Consider the following 21,964-nt stretch of genomic DNA (forward strand, 5'->3'; position numbering starts at 1 on the left):
GAACTGTTTATGAAGTGCCATTTTCATACAAGAGGAATTAACCACATCTAGAAAAAAAAGATTCATTCTCTCCAACATACAAACAAAAATGTGTATGGCAGTTTAAGAAAAATGGAAAGATCAACCACACTCTGAGCACTTCCCCAAGTACTAATAATAAAAATAGTGCCATAGGGGGCCAGGCACGGTGGCTCATGCCTATAATCCCAGCACTTTGGGAGGCTGAGCTAGGTGGATCACCTGAGGTCAGGAGTTCAAGACCAGCCTGGCCAACATGGAGAAACCCCAGCTCTCTAAAAATACAAAACTAAGCTGGACATCATGGTGTGTGCCTATAATCCCAGCTATTTGGGAGGCTGAGGCAGGCAAATAACTTGAACCCAGGAGACGGAGGTTGCAGTGACCCAAGATTGTACCACTGCACTACAGCCTGGGTCATCTCAAAAAACAAAATTGCCATGTATTGTGTCTGTCAGGCACTGTGCTAAGGTGTCTCATTTCCTTCTCCCCTCAATCTTTTGATTAAGCCACTGTTGTCATCTCCATTTCACAAATCTGAAAACATAACCCAGAGGTTAATGTGCACACAGCTAGTCACATGGCCAAAACAAGAACCTTGGTGTCTGTCTGCCCTCAAAGCCTTGTTCTGAACCACTAAACAGAAACACAGAGAATGACACGTCTTTCAGTTTTGTAACTCAAACGAGGATTTTCTTACACAGTAATTTACATTAAAAGTAAATGTTGACCATTCCTGCAGGCTCTTTTCAGCATTAACACTATATTATATCCACATGGAAGTATGATGTGTGTGCAGACATATGTATACATCTTCTAATAAGCCTTCTAATAAGCATGTATTTTCTTCCTAAATAAGTCTTGCAATGAGATAACTGCATTTAATACACCTAACCTACCAAACATTACAGCTTAGCCTATCCTATCTTAAACATGTTCAGAATACTTACATTTGCCTGTAGTTGGCCAAAATCATCTAACACAAGCCTATTTTGTAATAAAGTATTGAATATCTCATGTAACTTATTGAATACAGTGTTTACTCTTGTGATCACGTGGCTGACTGGGAGTTTGGCTTGTTGCCGCTGCCCAGCATCACGAGAGAGCATCTTACTACATGTCACCAGCCTGGGAAATGCTCAAAATTAAAAATTCCAAGTACAGTTACCACTGAATGTGTATCACTTTTGCACCATCAATAAAGCCAAAACGTCCTAAATTGAACCATCATAAGTCAGGACCATCTGGATGCCAATTGTATCTACTTTGAACAAGGAAGGCCAGGTGTGGTGGCTTATGCCTGTAATCCCAGCACTTTGGGAGGCCAAGGCGGATAGATCTCCTGAGGTTAGGAGTTCGAGGCCAGACTGATCAACATGGAGAAACCCCATCTCTATTAAAAATACAAAATCAGCCGGGCGTGGTGGCGTATGCCTGTAATCCCAGCTACTTGGGAGGTTGAGGCAGGAGACTTGCTTGAACCTGGGAGGCAGAGGGTGTGGTGAGCCAAGATCGCACCATTGCACTCCAACCTGGGCAACAAGAGCAAAACCTTGTCTTAAAAAAAAAAAAAAAAAAAAAAAAAGGGACAAGGAAGACAGTGAACACACCATGGCTCCAAAAGCTAAGTGAGATGTGTTATTTCAAATAGACATTATGTTCATGGATCTGCATTGCAATATGCACAAATCTTTGTCTATAGTCTCTCATATAATAACAATTACAATAGCTACTATGTACTGAATATTTACTATATGCCAGGAACAATTTTAAGCACTCTATCGGAATTAACTCATATAAAACAGGTTATTATTCAATTTACAGACCAAGTTTGGTGTATATACCATTTTTTAAATGACTTTGTGTTTTATTAGTTACAAGAGCACCTACCAGTAGTTTTCTTCTTTGGTGACATATCCACAGCTTTGGTTTAGTGCAAGCAGGGCATCAATATCTGTTGAATGGATGCATGGTTATATTTTCTCTTGGGATATATATTCATCTTTATTTATACCAGATTTTGATTTCCTCTCCATTTTTCCTATGCTTGTTCTCTCCGTGTTCTAATAGACTGTGGTTCTTTTCTCTAGGACTTTCCTAAAAGCTGCTTTAGATTTGTGGTAGTAGGAATGGGACTGACAGAGTGGATGAAGTCAAGTGCTGTGTGTGCAGAGGGAGATTTTGATGATGATGGCTATCACCCCTGCTTATGACTCTCTGCTCCATTTTGCTTCTTGTAGGTTTTCAGTGCTGAAATGACAAAGAGGTCCCAGATGCTGAGTTTGAACAGTGGTAAGTATGAAATTCACAGGCCAGGAAGTAGTGTTGGCCACCATTGGCTCATTCTGTTCTTGATCATCTGAACTAATGGAGCGGAGAAGAAGAATAAATAAGCCAAATGTATTCCATTGTGTTCCTGCTTGGATACCTGCCTACTCTATACCATGACCATGATTCTGTTCTTGCTTGGTCCAGTTTCATGTTATGAACACTGGAAGGTTGAGTTTCAATGGATAATCCAAAGTGTGAGTGGTTCATTCATAAATAGATATCTATGATTTTTCTGAAGAAAAAGTTCTGGCTTCCATAAACTGGCATTCAGTCACTCTTTCTGCTCTGAAAATCTAAATAGGGTTATTTATTGTAATTACAGAAAACACATCTCAGTAATACCAGATAAATGGGTTAACTCAATGCTACTCAAACCCAAGTAATCACTGGGATCATGATGGAAACTTTAAAAAATAAACAAACAGAAAACCCCAAAATATGTATTTGTTGTAACTCTACAGATGCTGATTCAGGAACTCTGGATCTGGGCCAAGCATATGTATTTTGAATATTCCCTAGTCAATTTTGATGCCAAACAGTTTTTTTTTTTTCCCCTTTTCTTTTTGAGACAAAGTCTGGCTCTGTCACTCTGGCTGGAGCATAGTGGCATGATCTCAGCTCACTGCAACCTCTGCCTCCCAGACTCGAGCCATCTTCCCACCTAAGTCTCCCAAGTAGCTGGGACTACACGCACATGCCACCACACCCAGCTAATTTTTTTTATTTTTATTTTTTGGTAGAGAGGGTGTTTCTCCATGTTGCCCAGACTGGACTAAACCCCTGGGCTCTAGTGACCTGCCTGCCTCAACGTCCCAAGATGCTGGGATTACAGGCATATAATGTCATTTTTTTAGTGGAGTTTGAGTGGACTGAGATGGAATGTTCAGTGGCCTGGTACTGCTAGAAGTAAGAAAGGAGAGCATTAACAGTTCTGGCCTGGAACTGTGCCTTTTAAGATCCTGTTTATTTATCTGTATAACAGTCTATTGTGAGGATAATAAAAGATTATGTATGTAAAAATGTTCTATAAGTTGAAAGCATTAAACAAATGCCAGGGAATAAATAATGACTGAGAAGATAGACAAGCTCCCCAGGTAGCTCAGAGAAGAAAGAGATTCCTTTTGACTGGAAAAGATCAAGAATGGCTTCATGGATGAGATGGTTGTAAGCTGGACTTTAAGTATGGCAAAATTTCCAATGTCCAGAGATGGTAGGGTGGGGCACCCAAGCTAGAGAAAACCCACAGGAGCAAAGAAATCCAGTGCATGTTTGGGGAACCACAGGGAATTCACAGTGGGTACATAAGAGGAGTTTTAGGTGAGGATTAACACAGAAAAGGAATATGAAAAGGTCTGTATGTCATTAATCTGAATAATGAGGGCAAATGCCAACATTTAATTCAGTAATTCTTGAGGACATCTATAAAGGAATTATATAGCACAGGACAATAATTGACATAAAAATGACTAATGATGGGGCACAGTGTCTCAAGTCTGTAATCCCAGCACTTTGGGAGGCCAAGGCAGGTGGATAACTTGAGGTCAGGAGTTCGAAACCAGCCTGGGCAATATGGTAAAATCCCATCTCTACAAAAAATACAAAAATTAGCCAGGCATGGTGGTGCATGCCTGTAGTCCCAACTACTTGGGAGGCTGAGGGGGGAGGATCACCTGAGCCCAGGGAGGTTAAGGCTGCAGTGAGTCATGATCATTCCATTGCACTCCAGCCTGGGTGACAGAGTGAGACTCTGTCCCAAAACAAACAAACAAAAATGATTAATGATGATCTCAGATTTTGAAGGAAAGGTTAAACTATTTAGGAAGGGTGGAGTGCAGTGGCTCACACCTGTAATCCCAGCACTTTGGGAGGCTTAGGTGGGCAGATCACCTGAGGTCGGGAGTTTGAGACCAACCTAACCAACATGGAGAAACCCTATCTCTACTACAAATACAAAATTAGCTGCATGTGGTGACACATGCCTGTAATCCCAGCTACACGAGAGGCTGAAGCAGGAGCATTGCTTGAACCTGGAAGGCATAGGTTGCGATGAGCCGAGAATGCGCCATTGCACTCCAGCCTGGGCAACAAGAGTGAAACTCCATCTTAAAAAAAAAAAAAAAAAAACTATTTACGAAAGCAGAGAGATAGTACATTACCATTAGAAATATTAAACTCAGCTGGGCACAGTGGTTCATGCCTGTAATTCCAGCACTTTGGGAGGCCAAGGCGCACGGATCACCTGAGGTCAGGAGTCCCAGACCAGTTTGGCCAACATGGCAAAACTCCGTCTCTACTAAAAATACAAAAAATAATTAACCAGGTATGGTGGTGCATGCCTGTAATCCCAACTACTCGGGAAGCTGAGGCAGGAGAATTGCTTGAACCCAGGAGGTGGAGATTGCAGTGAGCTAAGATTGCACCACTCTGTACTCCAGCTTGGGCAACAAAGTGAGACTTGGTCTCAAAAAAAAATAATAATAAACTCATAGTTAAAAATTCAATGTATTTTGGTGCTAGAGGAGTTATCCTTTAGTGATTTGAACAATTTACTCATCTAGAAGAATAGTACTCACTTTGCCAACACATATACTAAAGTTAGAATAATAATTATTAGCCAGGCATGGTGACTCATGCCTGTAGTCCCAGTGCTTTGGGGGGCCAAGGTGGGTGTATTGCTTGAGGCCAGGAGGTCAAAACCAGCTTGGGCAACATAGCAACACCCTGTCTCTAAAACAAAATAATAATAATAAGAATTTTCTCTTGGTAATAATGGATAAATGAAATATCACCATGCATTGTTTTCATTTTCTCCTAAAAAATAATCTCCCAGACAGAACAAGGGTTTAAAAAAAAAGTATGCCTCCAATTAAAAAACTGGGTTACTTCTTACTGTTGTCTAAAACCTTGGCTTTTATCTTTTTTATCTTTACTCAGAGGAAGGCCATCCTCCCCATCTTACTTCTAGGTCTGTCCTTATACTTTTTTGTAGCTCTTGTACTTTTGTAGCTCTTGTACTGAGGTCTCAGGAGAAAGATGCTAATTTCCACTGCTGTCCAGAATTTTGACTCTTCAAGCCCTGTGTCTTTCAGAGATGTTTGATTTTAAAACTAGTAGTAGCAAGAGGTTAAGGAAAATCCTATTCAGCAGGAAATAAGTTAACATCCAGGGTGAGATCACAAAGTGAATTCAGCTGTGAACTGACAAACGCAACATAGCAGAGGCAAGCGATGATAAAGCCAATCTGTTACAAGCTAAACTCTGTGTTCCCAAGGAGGCTATAAATGATAGATGTAGATTTCCTTCATACCCAATGCAGCTTTCAGAGATAGGTACTTAGTTGAAGCTGCTACTGCTGACAATGGTGGCAATATTACAGGGGTAAAACACTGGCCATGGTGTTTTGTTCTGCACTGTTGTAAAACCCACTAGTCTTCCATGGTTGTTTATGATAGTCATTTCAGTCCCCCAGTCATCCAGAGAGAAGAAAAGAGAAAATGGACCTGAAGCTACATCTCCTGCCATCAATCTGATGGGATTCAACATAGAAGAAATGTGTGCGGCCCAAGCATGGATCCAGAGAATTCTGAGTCTCCCTCAACCTCACATCATTGAGAATAACCATATTCTGTACTTTGGGAAAAAGGAACATGATATCTTGTCTCAGCTTCAGAAAACTTCAAGGGTCACTATCACAGAAATTACCAGCCCAGAAAGGACAAAATTAGAGATTGCAGGAGCCCCGGCTGACCTCATTGAGGTGGTTATGAACATTGAAGATATGCTTTGTAAAGTACAGGAAGAAATGGCAAGGAAAAAGGAGCGAAGCCTTTGGAACTTCTTAGGTGAGTAACTTTCTATTAAGTTAGAAAGTAAACTCTCCCCATTATTTCTTCTTTTCAGTGTGAGCATGTACATACGGATGTGGGTAAGAGACAGGAGAGAGGAGGGAGCAAACATTTTGGTTCTGTGTTAGATCATAAACTTTCATGAGCCATTTTTGGGGTCTCTTTTTGGCAATCAGGGTTATTTGTGAACACACACATAAACACAGTTTGATTTACTTGTAATAATGTTGATTGTCTAAGAGGCAATTACATGGAATTTTGGCAGTGGTAAAACTCAAGCCCAAGCCATGGAGAAAAATATACATCTCTAATTCTTCAGATGTAGCACTCAAATGCAGACACATTCCATCTGATTAACTTATTTCTTTTATCAGGTTTTATTGCATTTATTTGTTACTGACAGCATTAGGAACCCTGAAATTACTTACCTTGAGCCCTCTCACCAATTAAATTATACATTGGTAATGTCAGGTACACTCAGTTGTCTCCCATTCAGTCAGTGGCTAAACACATCAGAATACATGTGGGAATTTGGATCTGAAGAGATCCTTTTAACGGAGCCCTAGAGCTAACTAGGAAATTATACTATTGAAATACCATCTGAGGATATAGAGATAGAGATAGAGATAGATTTCATTCAACTAATGCAAATTGCACCCATGACCTGCCAAGCATTGTGTTAAGTGCAAGGACTACAGCAATAAACAAGATGGACATTGTTCCTGCTCAAAGCCTAATTGGGGACCCTGAGGAGCACACAGGTGATGATCAAGGAAAGCAAAAGTATTCTGGGAGCACTGTGGAGAGGCACCTAACCCAGGCTTGGGAAGTCAGGGGAGGGCTTGTCACAGGTGTCATAAATGGAGAACTGGATAATAGGTAGAAGTTAGTCAGACAACTAAAGAAAATTTCAAGAAATCAGACTGTCGCAGGGCCTGGATTATGCCAAACCTTATAAATCACATAAAACCGTTCAGAGATTTTCTCGAAACAAATAAGGAACCTTAAAGAATGTTAAGCAAAGTTAAGATAAGACTTGTGTTTTTAGAAATATCACTGGTTATAATGTGGAGAATGGATTTAGCAAGAGGTGCAAAAATTCAGAGACAAAATTTCAAAGGACACCTTATTTTCACTATGTGTTTGTAAAAATAATGCAGGAATAAATGGTTAGAGTGAGTGAGAGTTTGTCATAAATGTTGTATACACATTCTACAGAAAACACAGTGGTGAAAAAAATGGATAAAAAGAATACACAAGCATAAGAACCAAGATTATTTTTTAAACATAATGAATGTAAGTATGTATGTAGGTATTGAAACTGACACCAGTGTCAGCTCAGAACAGGATACAAACATGAATCTCCTATAAAACTTGCGGCATTACTCTATGTGTGTGTGTGTGTGTGTGTGTGTGTGTGTGTGTGTGTGTGGCATTGCTTTAAATTAACTGAAATCATAAGGTGGGCCAATTCTCCCAGCTATTGACAATTTTCAGTCATGTAAGTCCCCGGTTCTGCCGCAAGATGGCACTTTTGGTAGTTGATGACTAAGTATATTACTCCACAGAAACCTTAGAGGTTCAGGCAAACCTGCCTCTTAATCAGATTAAGATCTTAATTATGAGATGAGTTATCATTATAAGGAATATCAAATATCCATCAGAACAATAATTTTATTTTTAAAATCAAAGTTAGGCATCGCCTTTCTTTTATGCCACTCTTCTAATCCTTCATGGTAGGTGATTCCAATCACAGAAGTTTGTGATCTTTGGGTCTCCAGTGCCCAGACCAATGCCTAGCATGTAGGAGAAGCTTGGCAAATGTTTGTTGAACTTTAAGTAAACTGAACTCTAATATTACGCCTTAGAATTATGAGCTATTGCTCTCCAAAGTTAATTTACAGTCTTCCATTGAAGTTTCTAGGCTTTGCAGCTCCTCTGCTGTGGGAGTTTTGTCCCTCCTACTTTCTCAGATTTACAACTTGGCTCTCTAGTACTAGAGTTTCCCTCTATTTATCACCTGTTTTTTGTGCTTAAATCGAGCCCATTCAATTAGTTGATGAACCAGGGATTAGGTCATTTTAGCATACTTGGTCTTAAGTCAAACTAAAAATAAACCAAGAGAAAACAAGTCTTTTTTTGGTTTTCATTTGTCCACCTGTATACTTAGTCCAGCTAGAAGCTTCCTTGGACAAAAACATGTTGCCTCTTGAAAAAAAGGATGGAAGGAATAAAGGAAGGAAAGAGGGGAAGGAAGGAAGGAAAGAAAGGAAGAAAGGGAAGGAAGGAAGGGAGGGAAGGTGGGAAGGAGGGAGGGAGGGAGGGAGGGAAATGGGAGAAGGAGAAAAGAGGAAGGGAGGTAAAACAAAACGCCATAGACTCTTAATCTCCAAATTTTGCTGTTCTTCATTGGGTGGTATATGAGTGATGCATGTTCCAAGTATTTTGCCTTGTCCACTTGCAAAAACATTGATGAAATCCAGGTTTGTAATCTTAGCTCTTTACTCCCTAGGTGTGTGATATGGGGCAAGTTATTTGAACTTCAATTTCTTTATTTGCAAAATTGTGTTAATTATTTCTTGGTGGTGCTGTAATGATCAAAAAAGGAAGGATACTGAAAATTTTGAAGTGTTATACAAATGTCATATTATTTCCCATCATTCCTTAATTAATGTTTTCTAATGCCTGCCTCTTTTTGCTGATAGGCATTGGGGCTAGAAATAAAAACATTTCCTATGAGCAACACAATTATTTCTCATCATTACAGCACTGACTGTGGAGAAACAAGCATATATTAATGCCCCTTATACTCACATCCCCTTAGCCTCATGATCCAAATCATCCAAAGGCAAATGTATTGCCCCTTTATTTTATCCTGACTGCTTATAGAATTAAAGCTCTCCTGGCATGTGTTAAACACATGAGGCATACAATTTAAACTGGCTAATCCCTTCCTCTAAATTTCTAGATTTTGTTTCATTTAAATTTATTTTTTCCTCCCTCAGAGCATTGAAACAAAGTTCTTGTGTTACTCATTTTTAGGACAGTGGACTAATCAGCAACCAAAAACCCAAGACGAAAAAAAAGAAAATATCTTATTTCTGAAATATCCTGTGCATTTAACTCAAGAGCTTCTGGATCAGAAGAAGCAGCTTGAAATATGTGGTTTGCAGGTTTTAAAGGTATACCTAACAAAGGGGAGGATTTGGCTCATCCTGTTATTAACTTGCTTCTGTAGCCAAAAGAAAAGCTCACCTGCTGATGATTCTAAGCCGATTGCTGATGGACTTGGAATCCTAGGTCAATAAGACTGGAAAGAGAGCAGGGCAGGGCAGGCACGAGGGGTATAGTTGGAATCAGGAGGTAGAAATAACATCAGGACACACAGAAGCAAAGATTTTAGATCCAGGAAGCCCATCTTTGAGCAAAATAAAAGAAGCGGAATAGCATTTATCACAATGTGTTATAATTGTTTACCTATTTTCTATCTCACTAAATTATGAGCTTAAGAGGGCAGAAACTATGTCTACATCAGCGAATTTGTGTTAAAGGAATTTATTAGAGAAGGGGCAGGGAATCTTGAAGAGATAGAATCAAAACAGGAGAGGATTAGAGGGAGGATAGACTCTTTTGCAACTTTATATGAAAAACAAATTGCATGCAAAGTAATAGTACGCACATAAGCTCCTTTATTTTTGAAGCAGTATAACAGGCAATTTAAAAAGCAGTTCTCTAGCCTCTTGTTCAGTCTTTCTTTTCCATGGTTCTAGGTGGAGAAGATAGACAATAAAGTTCTTATGGCTGCCTTTCAACTAAAAAAGAAAATGATGGAAGGAAAACCCCACAGGCAACCTGTGAGCCACAGACTGTTTCAGCAAGTCCCACACCAGTTCTGCAAAATGGTATGCAGGGTTGGTTTTCAAAGGACGTACTCGGTGCCCTGCGGTAGGTGTCAATGCTTCATCATTGGGGCTGCTCTGTGGGATTTGGTGAGCTGACATCAGTAGATGGTTCCACTAATAACATTTATTGCTGTGGGGAAGGGATCATTTGTGACCACAATTTAGAGGTCACAAATGATGACCCAGGCCACAAAGTATTTTAGAAAGGGTGGTATTTTTTACTTTTCCTTCTTACCTTTTATTGCTGATGGATTCTACATTGATGAAAAGTGTAAGCAGTAAGAACTACAGTTCACCGTTTTTCTCATTTATATGTTTCTGTGTCCTATCTGCAGAGAGCACCTTGGGGCTTTTTTTTTTCCTTACTTATCTCAACAAAATTATTACCACCAGCACTGAACCATCCTCATTTCTTAATTCAAAGGGCATTTTCTTAAGTTTAAGAAAGTTGGTCTTTTCTTTCATCCTTTTATTTCCTATATCCTGCTAGTGAATGAATTAGGTATCATTTGGCAGGTGAAGTGCGTAATATCTGAAGATCCTTTTCAGCCATAGGAGTTCTATGTGTAACTCCCATGTCTCTTTTCAGATATACACTAACATTGCATATATAATTCTTATAGTGCCCCCTCTACTCCTCAGTCACTAATGAAGATTTCTGGCTTTATGGCTCTTCAAAGGAGGAAAAGAAGTTTAGTAATAATTGTAGATAGGTATTTAACAGGACGGCTTGAGTTTGCTTGGTCCATTAAATATGTGGCTCTTGATCTTTATCTTTCAAAATATGTAGCCTGATCCTTGGCTGAGGAGTCAATTCCAATAGCCTTGGTTTCTAGGATCCAAAGACCCTAGAAATCATCTTTTCTGTGTTCTGGAAGAACATAGGCAAAACTTGAGGTAAATATTGAACATATACAATTCTTGGGGATAAAAATAGAGAAATGAATCCCCACCAAGAAGCCTTTTGGAGCAACCCCCAGGAAAGTGATGATCAGTATAGTCTCTGCATTAGCAAAGTCTTTTCTTCTTCTTTTTTTTTTTTTTTTTTTTTGAGACAGTGTTTCGCTGTTGTTGCCCAGGCTGCAATGGTGTGATCTCAGCTCACTGCAACCTCCGCCTCCTGGGTTCCAGCGATTCTCCTGCCTCAGCCTCCCAAGTAGCTGGGATTATAGGCATGCGCCACCACACCCAGCTAATTTTATACTTTCAATAGAGACGTGGTTTCACCATGTTGATCAGGCTGGTCTCAAACTCCCTACCTCAGGTGATCTGCCCACCTCAGACTCCCAAAGTGCTGGGATTACAGGTATGAGCCACCGCGCCTGGCCAGCAAAGTCTTAAAAAATCTGCAACTTCCATTTGCTCCTAAAGCTGGCTTCTCTGTAGTCCCCACCCACTACTTCTACTTAAATTACTTTCATTAGGATCATCCCTGTGCTCCTATTTTCCAAATCTAGTGAGTATTCTCTTTTCAGTCCTGTGGCAGACCCTGCTACTTGCCTACCCAACATCTATACACATCTTTCTTACCAAAACATCTAAGATACCCACTATCCTCCCAAGGAAGACAGTCCCAAGGTCTTACCAGACTCATCGTTGGCCTCAAATTCAGGCAGTTCTCCATTTTGTTTTCTGAGACAAAAGTCTTGCTGTGTCACCCAGGCTGGAGTGCAGTGGCGTGATCTCGGCTGACTACAACCTCCACCTCCCAGGTTCAAACAATTCTCCTGCCTCAACCTCCCAAGTAGCTGGGTCACAGGCGTGTGCCACTATGCGCAGCTAACTTTTATATTTTTTTAGTAGAGATGAGGTTTTACCATGTTGACCAGGCTGGTCTCCAACTCCTGACCTTGTGATCCGCCCACCTTGTCCTCCCAAAGTGCTGAGATTACAGGCGTGAGCTACCACACCGCGCAGGCAGTTCTCTCTTAAAGCTTAAAGGCAAGATATTGCCCCCAACATACTGATCGTATAGTGATATGAAAAAGAGCAGGAAAACTGCAGTGAAAACGCCCATGTTGAAAGGAGAGATGCAAAACACACAACAGTCACTTGCTCACACCACTTATCTACATGCTGCTGGACGGGTATAGGGAGGACTCCCTATTCCGTGTTATAAAACCCTTATTTTGCACTCTGGGAAAATCTTCCTTATATATTGTGGCCCTTGGCTATTTGCAGGCTCATTGCCTGTCAGGGAGTCATGGATTGTCTCACAGGGTAGAATGTGCTCAGGCTGTTGCTCAGGCTTGTGGTTTCTTCAAAAATATGGTTCCTTTAAAAATTCAGTGGGCATGAGGCCTAATTGCTTCTGATTAACTTGATGTCTTTATTACGAAACCAAAGATCTTGTCTCCATATAGTCTTCAGACTCAAGATTTTGGTCTTTTGCCTGATGTCTGTGTGCTCTGCCCTCCTCCCTATCTCTTAGCTTAATAGCCACTGCCTTGAGGCAATTCAGACATGACCCATAATGTGACCTGTACCAATTGACTCATCTCTGTAGGCTGGTGAGAACTCTTAACAGAGGGTGACAGACAAGCCGAGGAGATACCAATCTTTTTACCACTGAAGCTGTTGTTATTTGGAGTACAAAAGCTCTTAGCTTTTTTAGCCCTGCAATGTTCCAAATTATAGGACTCTCAGTCATTTTAAATGACCACCCACAGACAGAGGAGAGGGAACTTCTGTTAACAAAGCTTTATTTTCTTTTTTCTATTTATGTTTGCATCCCAGCCAATTCTGAATAAATCTCTTGCTTGTAGGACTTGGTTGAATGCAGCAAGAAGGCATCTACACATGTAGTTTCTTATTGGGTTGATTCATTTTTTCCACAGGTATTTATTAAGCACATTCTATGAATCAGGCCCTGTGCTAGGGGTACTAGAAATAGAGCGTAAACAAAAAACTAGAGTTCTTGCTCTTACAATTTGTAATCTCATGAGTTCATCTGCTGCCCATTCTTTATCTTCTTTCTTTTTCCTCTACAATGTCCCCCTTGGTGATGGCACCTATTCCCATTGTCTCAACTCCTATCTCAATGATGATGGCTTATGAATTTCTAACTCTAACTCCTTACCTGTTCTCCTGACCTACAGGTTCATATATCTGACTCTGCTTTAGACATCTTTACCCAGATGTCCCATAGGTACCTCAAATTGATCTCTTCTTGGCCATGATTTTCTCTAAGAAATATGCCCTTTGTTTTCTGATTCGCCCTAACGTAGTTAATATCATCACCATCTACTTACCAGTTTTCCTAAGCCTGAAACATCATCCTCCATTTCTCCTTTTCCCTCACCCATATACCCAGGCATTCACCCAGTCCTAGTGATTCAATCTCTTGAAGATCTCAGCCCAGTTTTACTTCCTATTCCTACTGCCTTAGTTCATCTGCCTTTAGGCCTCGACTATTACCAGGGCCTTTCCTTGCCGCAAAACACACTCCTACCTAATCTATCCTTTACGACCAGAATTATCATGCTAAAAATTACATTCTTGCTTAATATCTGTATTCCCAGTTGCCTGCAAGGTGGAAACCCAAACTCCCTAGCAGAGAATATAAGGCCCTAGCTCCCACATTATTTCAGCAGTCATTATCCACTATGTTCCTCAAGACTCCAGCCATTAACTTTTTAGAATGCCCTAAACATGCTGCATGCTTTCACGCCTCTATACTGTTGTCTGTGGAGAGACTTCCTTCCTTGCCCTTTTCAGTGCTACAAACCCCTATTCTTTCTTCAAGACATAGTACAAATGGCATCTCCTGGTTGGCACCTTTCCTGCAGGCCTGCAGGCCTAGTAAGTAGCTTCCTCTTCTGTGCTCCTGCATTACTCCATTCCTTTGTTATGACATCTATAACTTTAATAAGTAATAAAATCTATAGTCCTACAAAGCTCAGGCATAGAACTAATTTCCTTTATGGCTGTATAACACAACTTTACCCAGCTCTCATGTTCCCCATGTCCACAAATGTGGAGAATTTGAATCTTGACAGTTCAAGGTGAACTCAGTCATTTTAAGAGTTTTCATAGTTCCTTCAAGATTAAAACTCAGTTCTTGCAATGTTGCCCCTTTTCTCCTCCTTTCTCTTTGCTGAGAGAGGCATGGTGGGGAGAGTTGTCTGACTTGTGGCTCCCATTGTCCTCTGCTTGTTAAACCACCCAAGCTTTGGTCATCAGCTCTCTCCTGTGCCTTTTGCACTCAGGCAGTGTCTGCACAGGCTACTCTGTGTCTTTTTCATGCTGAAGAAATTCCTTTTCAGGCCATTTCTATGTTCCTTCTGCAGCACAGGAAATTTTTGAACATGTGTTTCTTCCAAGCTGAATGCAGGGTCTTGGGTAGCGGTCTTCACCTGTTCCCGAGACTTACTTAGCCGTTGCTATTCTCCACTTAGGTGATGAGGCTGGATGAGGGACTGTACCCACCAGAGTCAGGCCAGGGTCCTGTCTACTCTGCAAGTCCCTCCAATTGTTCTTCTCTGAGATTTCTATTGTTCTGCCCCATCTTGACTCCCAGGGCTCTCAAGGGAGTTGGGGTAGTGAAGGCAGCCCTTTCCCAAGTTCCCCCAAGAGCTCTAGTCACATAGTTATACTTCTCTTCCTACTAGCTAGAAGAAAGAACTTTCATTTGTCCTGAAATGAGAAAAATGTTCTTAGAATATCTTACATTACTCTCTGCTCTGTTGTTTATGGTAAAAACCCCATGCTCTGAATCCTTCTGGTTTTTAGCTTTTGGTTCAAAAAGCCTTCTTCCTCTCAGAAAAGCTAACTCTGAGAGCCAGAATTTCAAGACCATATTCTCCTCTGTGAATTAAAAATAATTATATTATTATATATATAAATATACACTCATAAACATAAATGTATAGATACATACAGATATATATATACATACATATATATATATGTATATATATTTATGTATAAACTTTGTTCTCAACTTTATCCTTTTTGACCTTAATAAGAAGTAGCAAGGGGCTGGGCATGGTGGCTCACACCTGTAATCCCAAGCACTTTGGGAGGCTGAGGCGGGTGGGTCATGAGGTCAGGAGTTTGAGACCAATCTGGTCAACATAGCGAAACCCCGCCTCTACTAAAAATACAAAAAATTAGCGGGGTGTGGTGGTGTGCACCTGTAATCCCAGCTACTCAGGAGCCTGAGGCGGAGAATTGTGTGAACCTGGGAGGCAGAGGTTACAGTGAGCACCATTGCACTCCTGCCTGGACGACAGTGCGAGACTCTGTCTCAAAAAAAAAAAAAAAAAAAAGCAGCAAGTACTCCTTAAGTCGAAGAACAAAGAACAAGAAGAAACTCTCTGGAAAGGTAATATTTTGAGATAAAATATTTTCTTGCCACATAAATTGTGCTATATTTTATCTGAGTTCCCTTTGTGAAATGTTGGGAACAGGGATCATATCTTACTCACTTTTGAATTTCCAGAGCTGCACTGTTCAATATGGTAGCTGCTAGCCAAATGTGACTATTGAGCACTTGAAATGTGCCTGGTCTGAACTGAAAGATGCTGTAAATATAAAATACACATCAGATTTCAAAGACCTATTACAAAAGAATGTAAAATATCTAATACTTTTAAAAATATAGATTACATGTTAAAATAACATCTTGAATGGCTTAAATAAAAATGTTAATTTCACCTGTTTTATTTTTATTTTTTTAACTGTTTAAAATGTGGCAGGCCAGGCATGGTGTCTCACGCTTGTAATCCCAGTACTTTCGGAGGCCGGGGAGCGGGGTCATGGATCACTTGAAGTCAGGAGTTTGAGTCCAGCTTGACTAACATGGAGAAACCGTCTCTGCTAAAAATACAAGATTAGCCAGGCGTGGTGGCACATGCCTATAATCCCAGCTACTCGGGAGGCTGAGGCAGAAGAATTGCTTGAACCCAGGAAGTGGAGGTTGCAGTGAACTGAGATCATGCCATTGCACTCCAGCCTAGGCAAAAAGAGCGAAACTCTGTCTCTAAATAAATAAATAAATAAATAAAAATATGGCTACTAGAGTAGCTGGAACTCTAGGTGAGTGTGACAGCGCCTGACTAATTTTTTTATTTCTGGTAGAGATTGGGTCTCACTGTGTTGCCCAGGTTGGTCTCCTGGCCTCCACCCATCAAACTCCTGGCCTCCACCGACCCTCCTGCCTTGGTCTCGGTCTCCCAAAGCACTGGGATTACAGACATGAGCCACTCAGCCTGGAAATTTTAAATGACATGTGTGACTTGTAGTATGTTTTTTTTTTTATTGTTCAGTGCTGCTCTAGAACCTAAAAGTATTTGGTTAAGACCCACATAAAGAAAGAGAGGGAGAGGCTGGATGTGGTACATCACACCTGTAATCCCAGCACTTTGGGAAGCTGAGGTGGGTGGATCACCTGAGGTCAGGAGTTTGAGACCAGCCTGGCCAACAGGGTGAAACCCCATCTCTACTGAAAATAAAAAATTGGCCAGGTCTGGTGGCGTGCGCCTGTAGTTCCAGCTACTCAGGAGGCTGAGGCAGGAGAATCACTAGAACCAGGAGGTGGAGGCTGCAGTGAGCCGAGATCATGCTACTGCACTCCAGCCTGGGCAACAGAGCAAGACTCTGTCTCAAAAAAATAAATAAATAAAATAAGAAGAAAGAGAGGGAGGAAATGAAAAGAAAAAAAGGAAAGTAAGGAAGGATAATATGGCATCAAAGAAGATATAATTTTTTTTCCTCTAAGTGAGGTCAGAAAGGTCATTGAACAGGGATTACTTTGAGGTCCAGAATTTGGCCCCCAACCGCCTGAGTGTTTTTAATACTCCAAAGAAGATAATACAGATCACGGGCAATGTGTCAGAATGTATGCTCATTTCTAGTGGTGGGAATAGGGCACATCCTCCTTAGTATTATAGTCCCCTGAGTGCCTGATGGGTGGAAAATTGTCTGGTGAGCATGGACCTAGATAAAATGCACATGGATATTCTTCATGAGGTATTGTGCCATGCAGAGCACACAATACCCTCCTGGTGACTAGAATACCTCTGCCCTTCCAAATTCAGGAGTGCTTTTCCTAAACAATGAAGTATGCACACTGACATTTTATATACTCCACATTCCTCTTGATATATTTTTTTCTTTTACTTTTTCTTTTTTTTGAGACAGGGTCTTGCTTTGTCACCCAGGCTGGAATGCAGTGGCCCAATCACAGATCACTACAGCTTCAACCTCCTAAGTTCAATCAATCTTCCCACCTCAGCCTCCTGAGTAGCTAGGATTAATTTTTGTATTTTTTGCAGAGATGGGGTTTTGCCATGTTGCCTAGGCTGGGCTCAAGCAATCCACCCACCTTGGCCTCCCAAAGTGCTGGGACTACAGGTGTGTGCCACCCCACCCAGATTACATATTTTTCTTGTAATGCTGTTCATAAGGTTAGCAGGCACTCTCTTATTAGATGCTATTTTTAAACCATCTTCTTGAGAGTTTTATAAATATCCCTATGTGTAGTGTGTAGAAGTCACACCATGTTCTAAGGGAAACAGAACCTTCTGTCTATTATCCTCTGTCAGCTACTTAGTTGATAATATTGACTTGAATCTAAGTTCTTTGAATCTCAGAACTTTTGTCATTTAAGTGGAGTTACTACCCAGATCACAGATAATTTAATCTAATCAATGTGCAATACTTTGAAAATCATTGACTTCTCTATGAACACTAATGGTATTTTTTTTTTTCGGGATGGAGTTTTGCTCCATCTGGAGTGTGGTGGCATGATTGGCTCACTGCAACCTTCATCTCCTGAGTTCAAGCGATTATCCTGCCTCAGCCTCTTGAGTAGCTGGGATTACAGGTGCCCACTACCACGCCTGGCTGATTTTTTGTATTTTTAGCAGAGATGAGGTTTCATCATGTTGGCCAGGTTCCTGACCTCAGGTGATCTACCTGCTGCGGCCTACCAAAGGGCAGGGATTGCAGACATAAGCTATCGCATCCAGCCCTAATGGTATATTTGAATGTAAGTTAATATTATGTTGATGTTGTCAGTGATAATTTGTTTCAAGGAACAATTTTGATTGCCTTTGCTATAGAAAGAGGGAGTCAGAACCAGGAGAAAGTGATTATTTGGAAGACTAGAGAGAGAATAGATGTTAGTATCCAAACTGGCAATATCATTCACCAGATCATAATAATCTTTTAATTTTTTTCTTTCATCAGATCCAAAATATGGAGTTGGCATATACTTCACCAAGAACCTCAAAAGCCTGGCAGAGAAGGCCAAGAAAACCTCTACTGAAGATAAGCTGATCTGTGTATTCGAGGCTGAAGTACTTACAGGCTCCTTCTGCCAGGGACGTCAGTTAAATATTGGTCCCCCACCACTAAGTCCTGGAGCTGTAGATAGTCATGACAGTGTGGTTGACAGTGTCTCCAGTCCTGAAACCTTTGTTATTTTTAGTAGCATGCAGGCTATACCCCAGTATTTGTGGACATGCACCAAGGGTTATGTACAGTCACAAGATTACTCATCAGGACCAATGAGATCCTTTGCACAGCATCCTTTGAAGGGATTAACAAGTGGCAGCCCTGTTGATTAATCTCCACATCATTTTAACAGCTGATATGGCCTTACCTTAGGTGAACTAACCAAATAATGACCATCAATGGCTTACAGAGTGGCTTGAATATAATCCATGGGTTATCTGTATGGACTGACTGGGATATTGAAAGGACTAGCCACATACTAGTATCTTAGTGCCTTTATCTGTCTTTATGTCTTGGGATTGGGGTAGGTAGATACCAAATGAAACACTTTCAGGACCTTGTTTCCTCTTACAGATGTTCTTTAATCTCCTTTACTAGTGGAGATAAATATTTTGCATATAATGAAGAACTTTTTCTAGTATATAATCCAAGTCTTTTATTTTCTAAAATGATGATAGTATAAAAACATTAGGATAACAGAATTATTTTAGATTTTCCAGAGAATATTATAAAGTGTTTTAGATATGAAAATAAATCACCTATGTCTGATTAACTGGCTCTGAAAAAACGTGTAAAATGAAACAATTTGAAGTGGAAGGACATCAAAACTGATATTGTGTTTGGATTCAGCTATATCAAGCAATGCTACTCAAACACCATGAGGACATATTATCAGCTCACCAAATATATATTGACCACCAGATGTATTTCAGTCACTTTGTGGGTCCAGGGATATGCTGCTGGACAAGAAAAATGTCTTCACAAACCTTTTAGCCTGAATAATCAAAAAGGCAACCATGGACAACTTAACAAGTGTGATTAGATATAACAAAAACAGGACTACAGACTCTGGAAAAATTTAAGAGGGAGAGGGATAGATTAATCAGGGGCTTGAGGCAAGGTCTCCTAAAGCAAGTGAAATTCAAGCTGAGACTATAAGGGATGTAGAAAATCAGAAGCAGTCAGAAGAGTTGTTTAGGTAGAGAGAACAGCCATTTTAAGGGCTGAATCCACTGTAACTATGCCCAAAGTTGACTACAGAGTTCTACTGGCAATGTAGAGGCCAGCTAATCTCACAATACATCTCTTGCCTACTTTCAAATTCATATTTTTCTGTACATCCAAACTTTCCTGACCTCACATCCTCGACCTCTTGCATAGAACACTTTTATGATTGGGGAGGGATAGCTTTACGTCACCAGCATTCTTCCTCTTAAAAGAAGTATGCTTGTTGTCTCATGTGGTGCTGCCCTTGGATCTGAGCAAGAGGGGATCTGCCTTGGACCCCTGGATTGAGAGGCTCCCTGCCTTAGGCTCCTTACTTAGGAGGGTCTCATTCTAGCCCTCCTTCAGTTGTGCCCATGCTCACAAGGTGAGGAGTCCACAAGGCCAAAAGATTGGATTCATCTGGAGCCAGCACTCCTCATTCCTTAATCACCCACTAGAAGTGTGGGGCCCTCAAATTTCCTGCTTGAACAGCTCTGAGTCTACCTTCAGGGCCTGATCGGATCTTTCTTGGATCCCTCTTCCTGAGGGTGGACTGTGCCAGAGTGTGCATCAAGAATAGCCAATGGGTAACCATTTGCAGGTATGAGGCTTGGACATGGGTGCTAAAGTGTCCCCACACGCTTGCTTGAGGCCTGTGGTACAGAGCTGAGCTGAAAGTGAGAGGACAGATTTGAAAGATCTAGCTGGCCCAGCATAGTGGCTCACTCCTATAATGCCAACACTTTGGGAGGCCAAGGTGAGAGGATCACTTGAGGTCAGGAGTTTAAGACCAGCCTGGGCAACACAGTGAGACCCTCATCTACACAGACACATGCACACATGCACACACACACACAATTACCTGAAGGATTGCTTGACCCCAGGCATTTGAGGCTGTAGTGAGCCATGATGGAGCAACTGCACTCCAGCCTGGATGACAGAGCAAGACCCTGTTAAGAAGAGAAGGAGAGAAAGAAAGAGTGAAGGAAGATCTAGTTTGTGCTTAATAAGAATTTTAAAAGAGAATGGAGGAGAGCCAATGTTCACAAGGATAAATAAGAAGAAATACTAAAGTAACAGCCAGATCTTAAAAGCAGCTAGAGAGAACAGCCAAATCATCTACAAAGGAAAGACAATTAGACTGATAGCCCATTTCTTTGGTTGGCAGAATAATGTCCTCCCCACACCCTGCAAAGATGTTTACACCTTAATACCCTGAATTTATTAATATGTTACCTCACATGGCAAAAAGGGCTCTGCAGAAGTAATTAAGGTTACCCTTCCGATGGGAAGATTATCCAGGATTATCCAGGTGGGTCCAATCTAATCACTAAAGTCTTTAAAAGTAGAGAATGCCAGCAAATTGACACAAGAACAGAAAACCAAACACTGCATGTTCTCACTCATAAGTGGGTGTTGAACAATGAGAACACATGGACACAGGGAGGGGAACATCACACACTGAGGCCTGTTGAAGGATGGGGGGGCTAGGGGAGGGAGAGCAGCGGGTGGGAGGATTGGGAAGGATAGCTTTAGCAGAAATACCTAATGTAGATGACAGAGTGATGGATGCAGCAAACCACCATAGCACGTGTATACCTATGTAACAAACCTGCACGTTCTGCATATGTACCCCAGAACTTAAAGTATAATAAACTAAAGAAAAAAAGTAGAGAGTGCTTACTAGCTGGGTCAAATATATGGCAGCATGGGAAGAATTTGATCCTGAGATGTAGGAGGCTGTGTGCAAGGATCAGAGAGGAGCTTCTATGAGTAAAAGGTAGCCCCCTGTTGACATCCAATGAGGAAACAGACCTCAGTCCCTTACCTGCATGGAACTGAATTCTTCCAATACCTGTATGAGCAAGGAAACAAACTCAAGAGCCTTCAGAAAGGAATAAAGCGTGCTGACCAACACCTTGATTTTAGCCCAGTGAGATTCCTGACTTTTGACTTACAGAACTTTGAAACAATAAATTTGTGCTCTTTTAATTCAATAAAGTCATGGTAATTTGTGGCAGCCATAAAAAAATGAATATACTTTTCAGTAGCAACAATGAAAATCTGATGATTTCAGTATAATATTTTCAAAGGGCTGAGAGAAGGCTGGGTGCAGTAGCTCACACCTCTAATCCCAGCACTTTGGGAGGTTGAGGTGGGCGGATCACCTTAGGTCGGGAGTTCGACCAACATTGAGAAACCCTGTCTCTACTAAAAATACAAAAAATTAGCCAGGCATGGTGGTGCATGCCTATAAATCCCAGCTACTCAGGAGGCAGAAGCAGGAGGATCACTTGAACCTGGGAGGCGGAGTTGTGGTGCACTCCAGCCTGGGCAACAAGAGCAAAACTCCGTCTAAAAAAAAAAAAGGCAGGGGGGCTGAGAGAAATACTGTCAGCCTAGAATTCTACAATTAGCTGA

General features: G+C 41.0%; 1 protein-coding gene across 4 annotated transcripts in view; it reads left to right on the plus strand.

The window, feature by feature from the left end:
• PARP9 (poly(ADP-ribose) polymerase family member 9) overlaps positions 1 to 19,109 on the plus strand; it is a 33,686-nt gene extending 14,577 nt beyond the window's left edge. For 3 of the 4 annotated variants that reach the window (XM_032267701.1, XM_032267703.1, XM_032267702.1), the window contains exons 7-11: positions 2,259 to 2,310; positions 5,811 to 6,191; positions 9,237 to 9,376; positions 9,965 to 10,139; positions 18,290 to 19,106. In XM_032267701.1, coding sequence (XP_032123592.1) covers positions 2,259 to 2,310; positions 5,811 to 6,191; positions 9,237 to 9,376; positions 9,965 to 10,139; positions 18,290 to 18,669 — 1,128 coding nt within the window. In that variant the 3' untranslated portion in view covers positions 18,670 to 19,106. Of the gene's footprint in view, positions 1 to 2,258; positions 2,311 to 5,810; positions 6,192 to 9,236; positions 9,377 to 9,964; positions 10,140 to 18,289 lie in introns of all 4 variants that reach the window. The other variant, XM_032267700.1, reaches the window with a different exon arrangement.
• Positions 19,110 to 21,964: the final 2,855 nt, after the last annotated feature.

The sequence above is a fragment of the Sapajus apella genome, unplaced genomic scaffold, assembly GCF_009761245.1.
Source record: "Sapajus apella isolate SASKATOON/1434 unplaced genomic scaffold, GSC_monkey_1.0 scaffold171, whole genome shotgun sequence".
Classification (NCBI taxonomy): domain Eukaryota; kingdom Metazoa; phylum Chordata; class Mammalia; order Primates; family Cebidae; genus Sapajus; species Sapajus apella.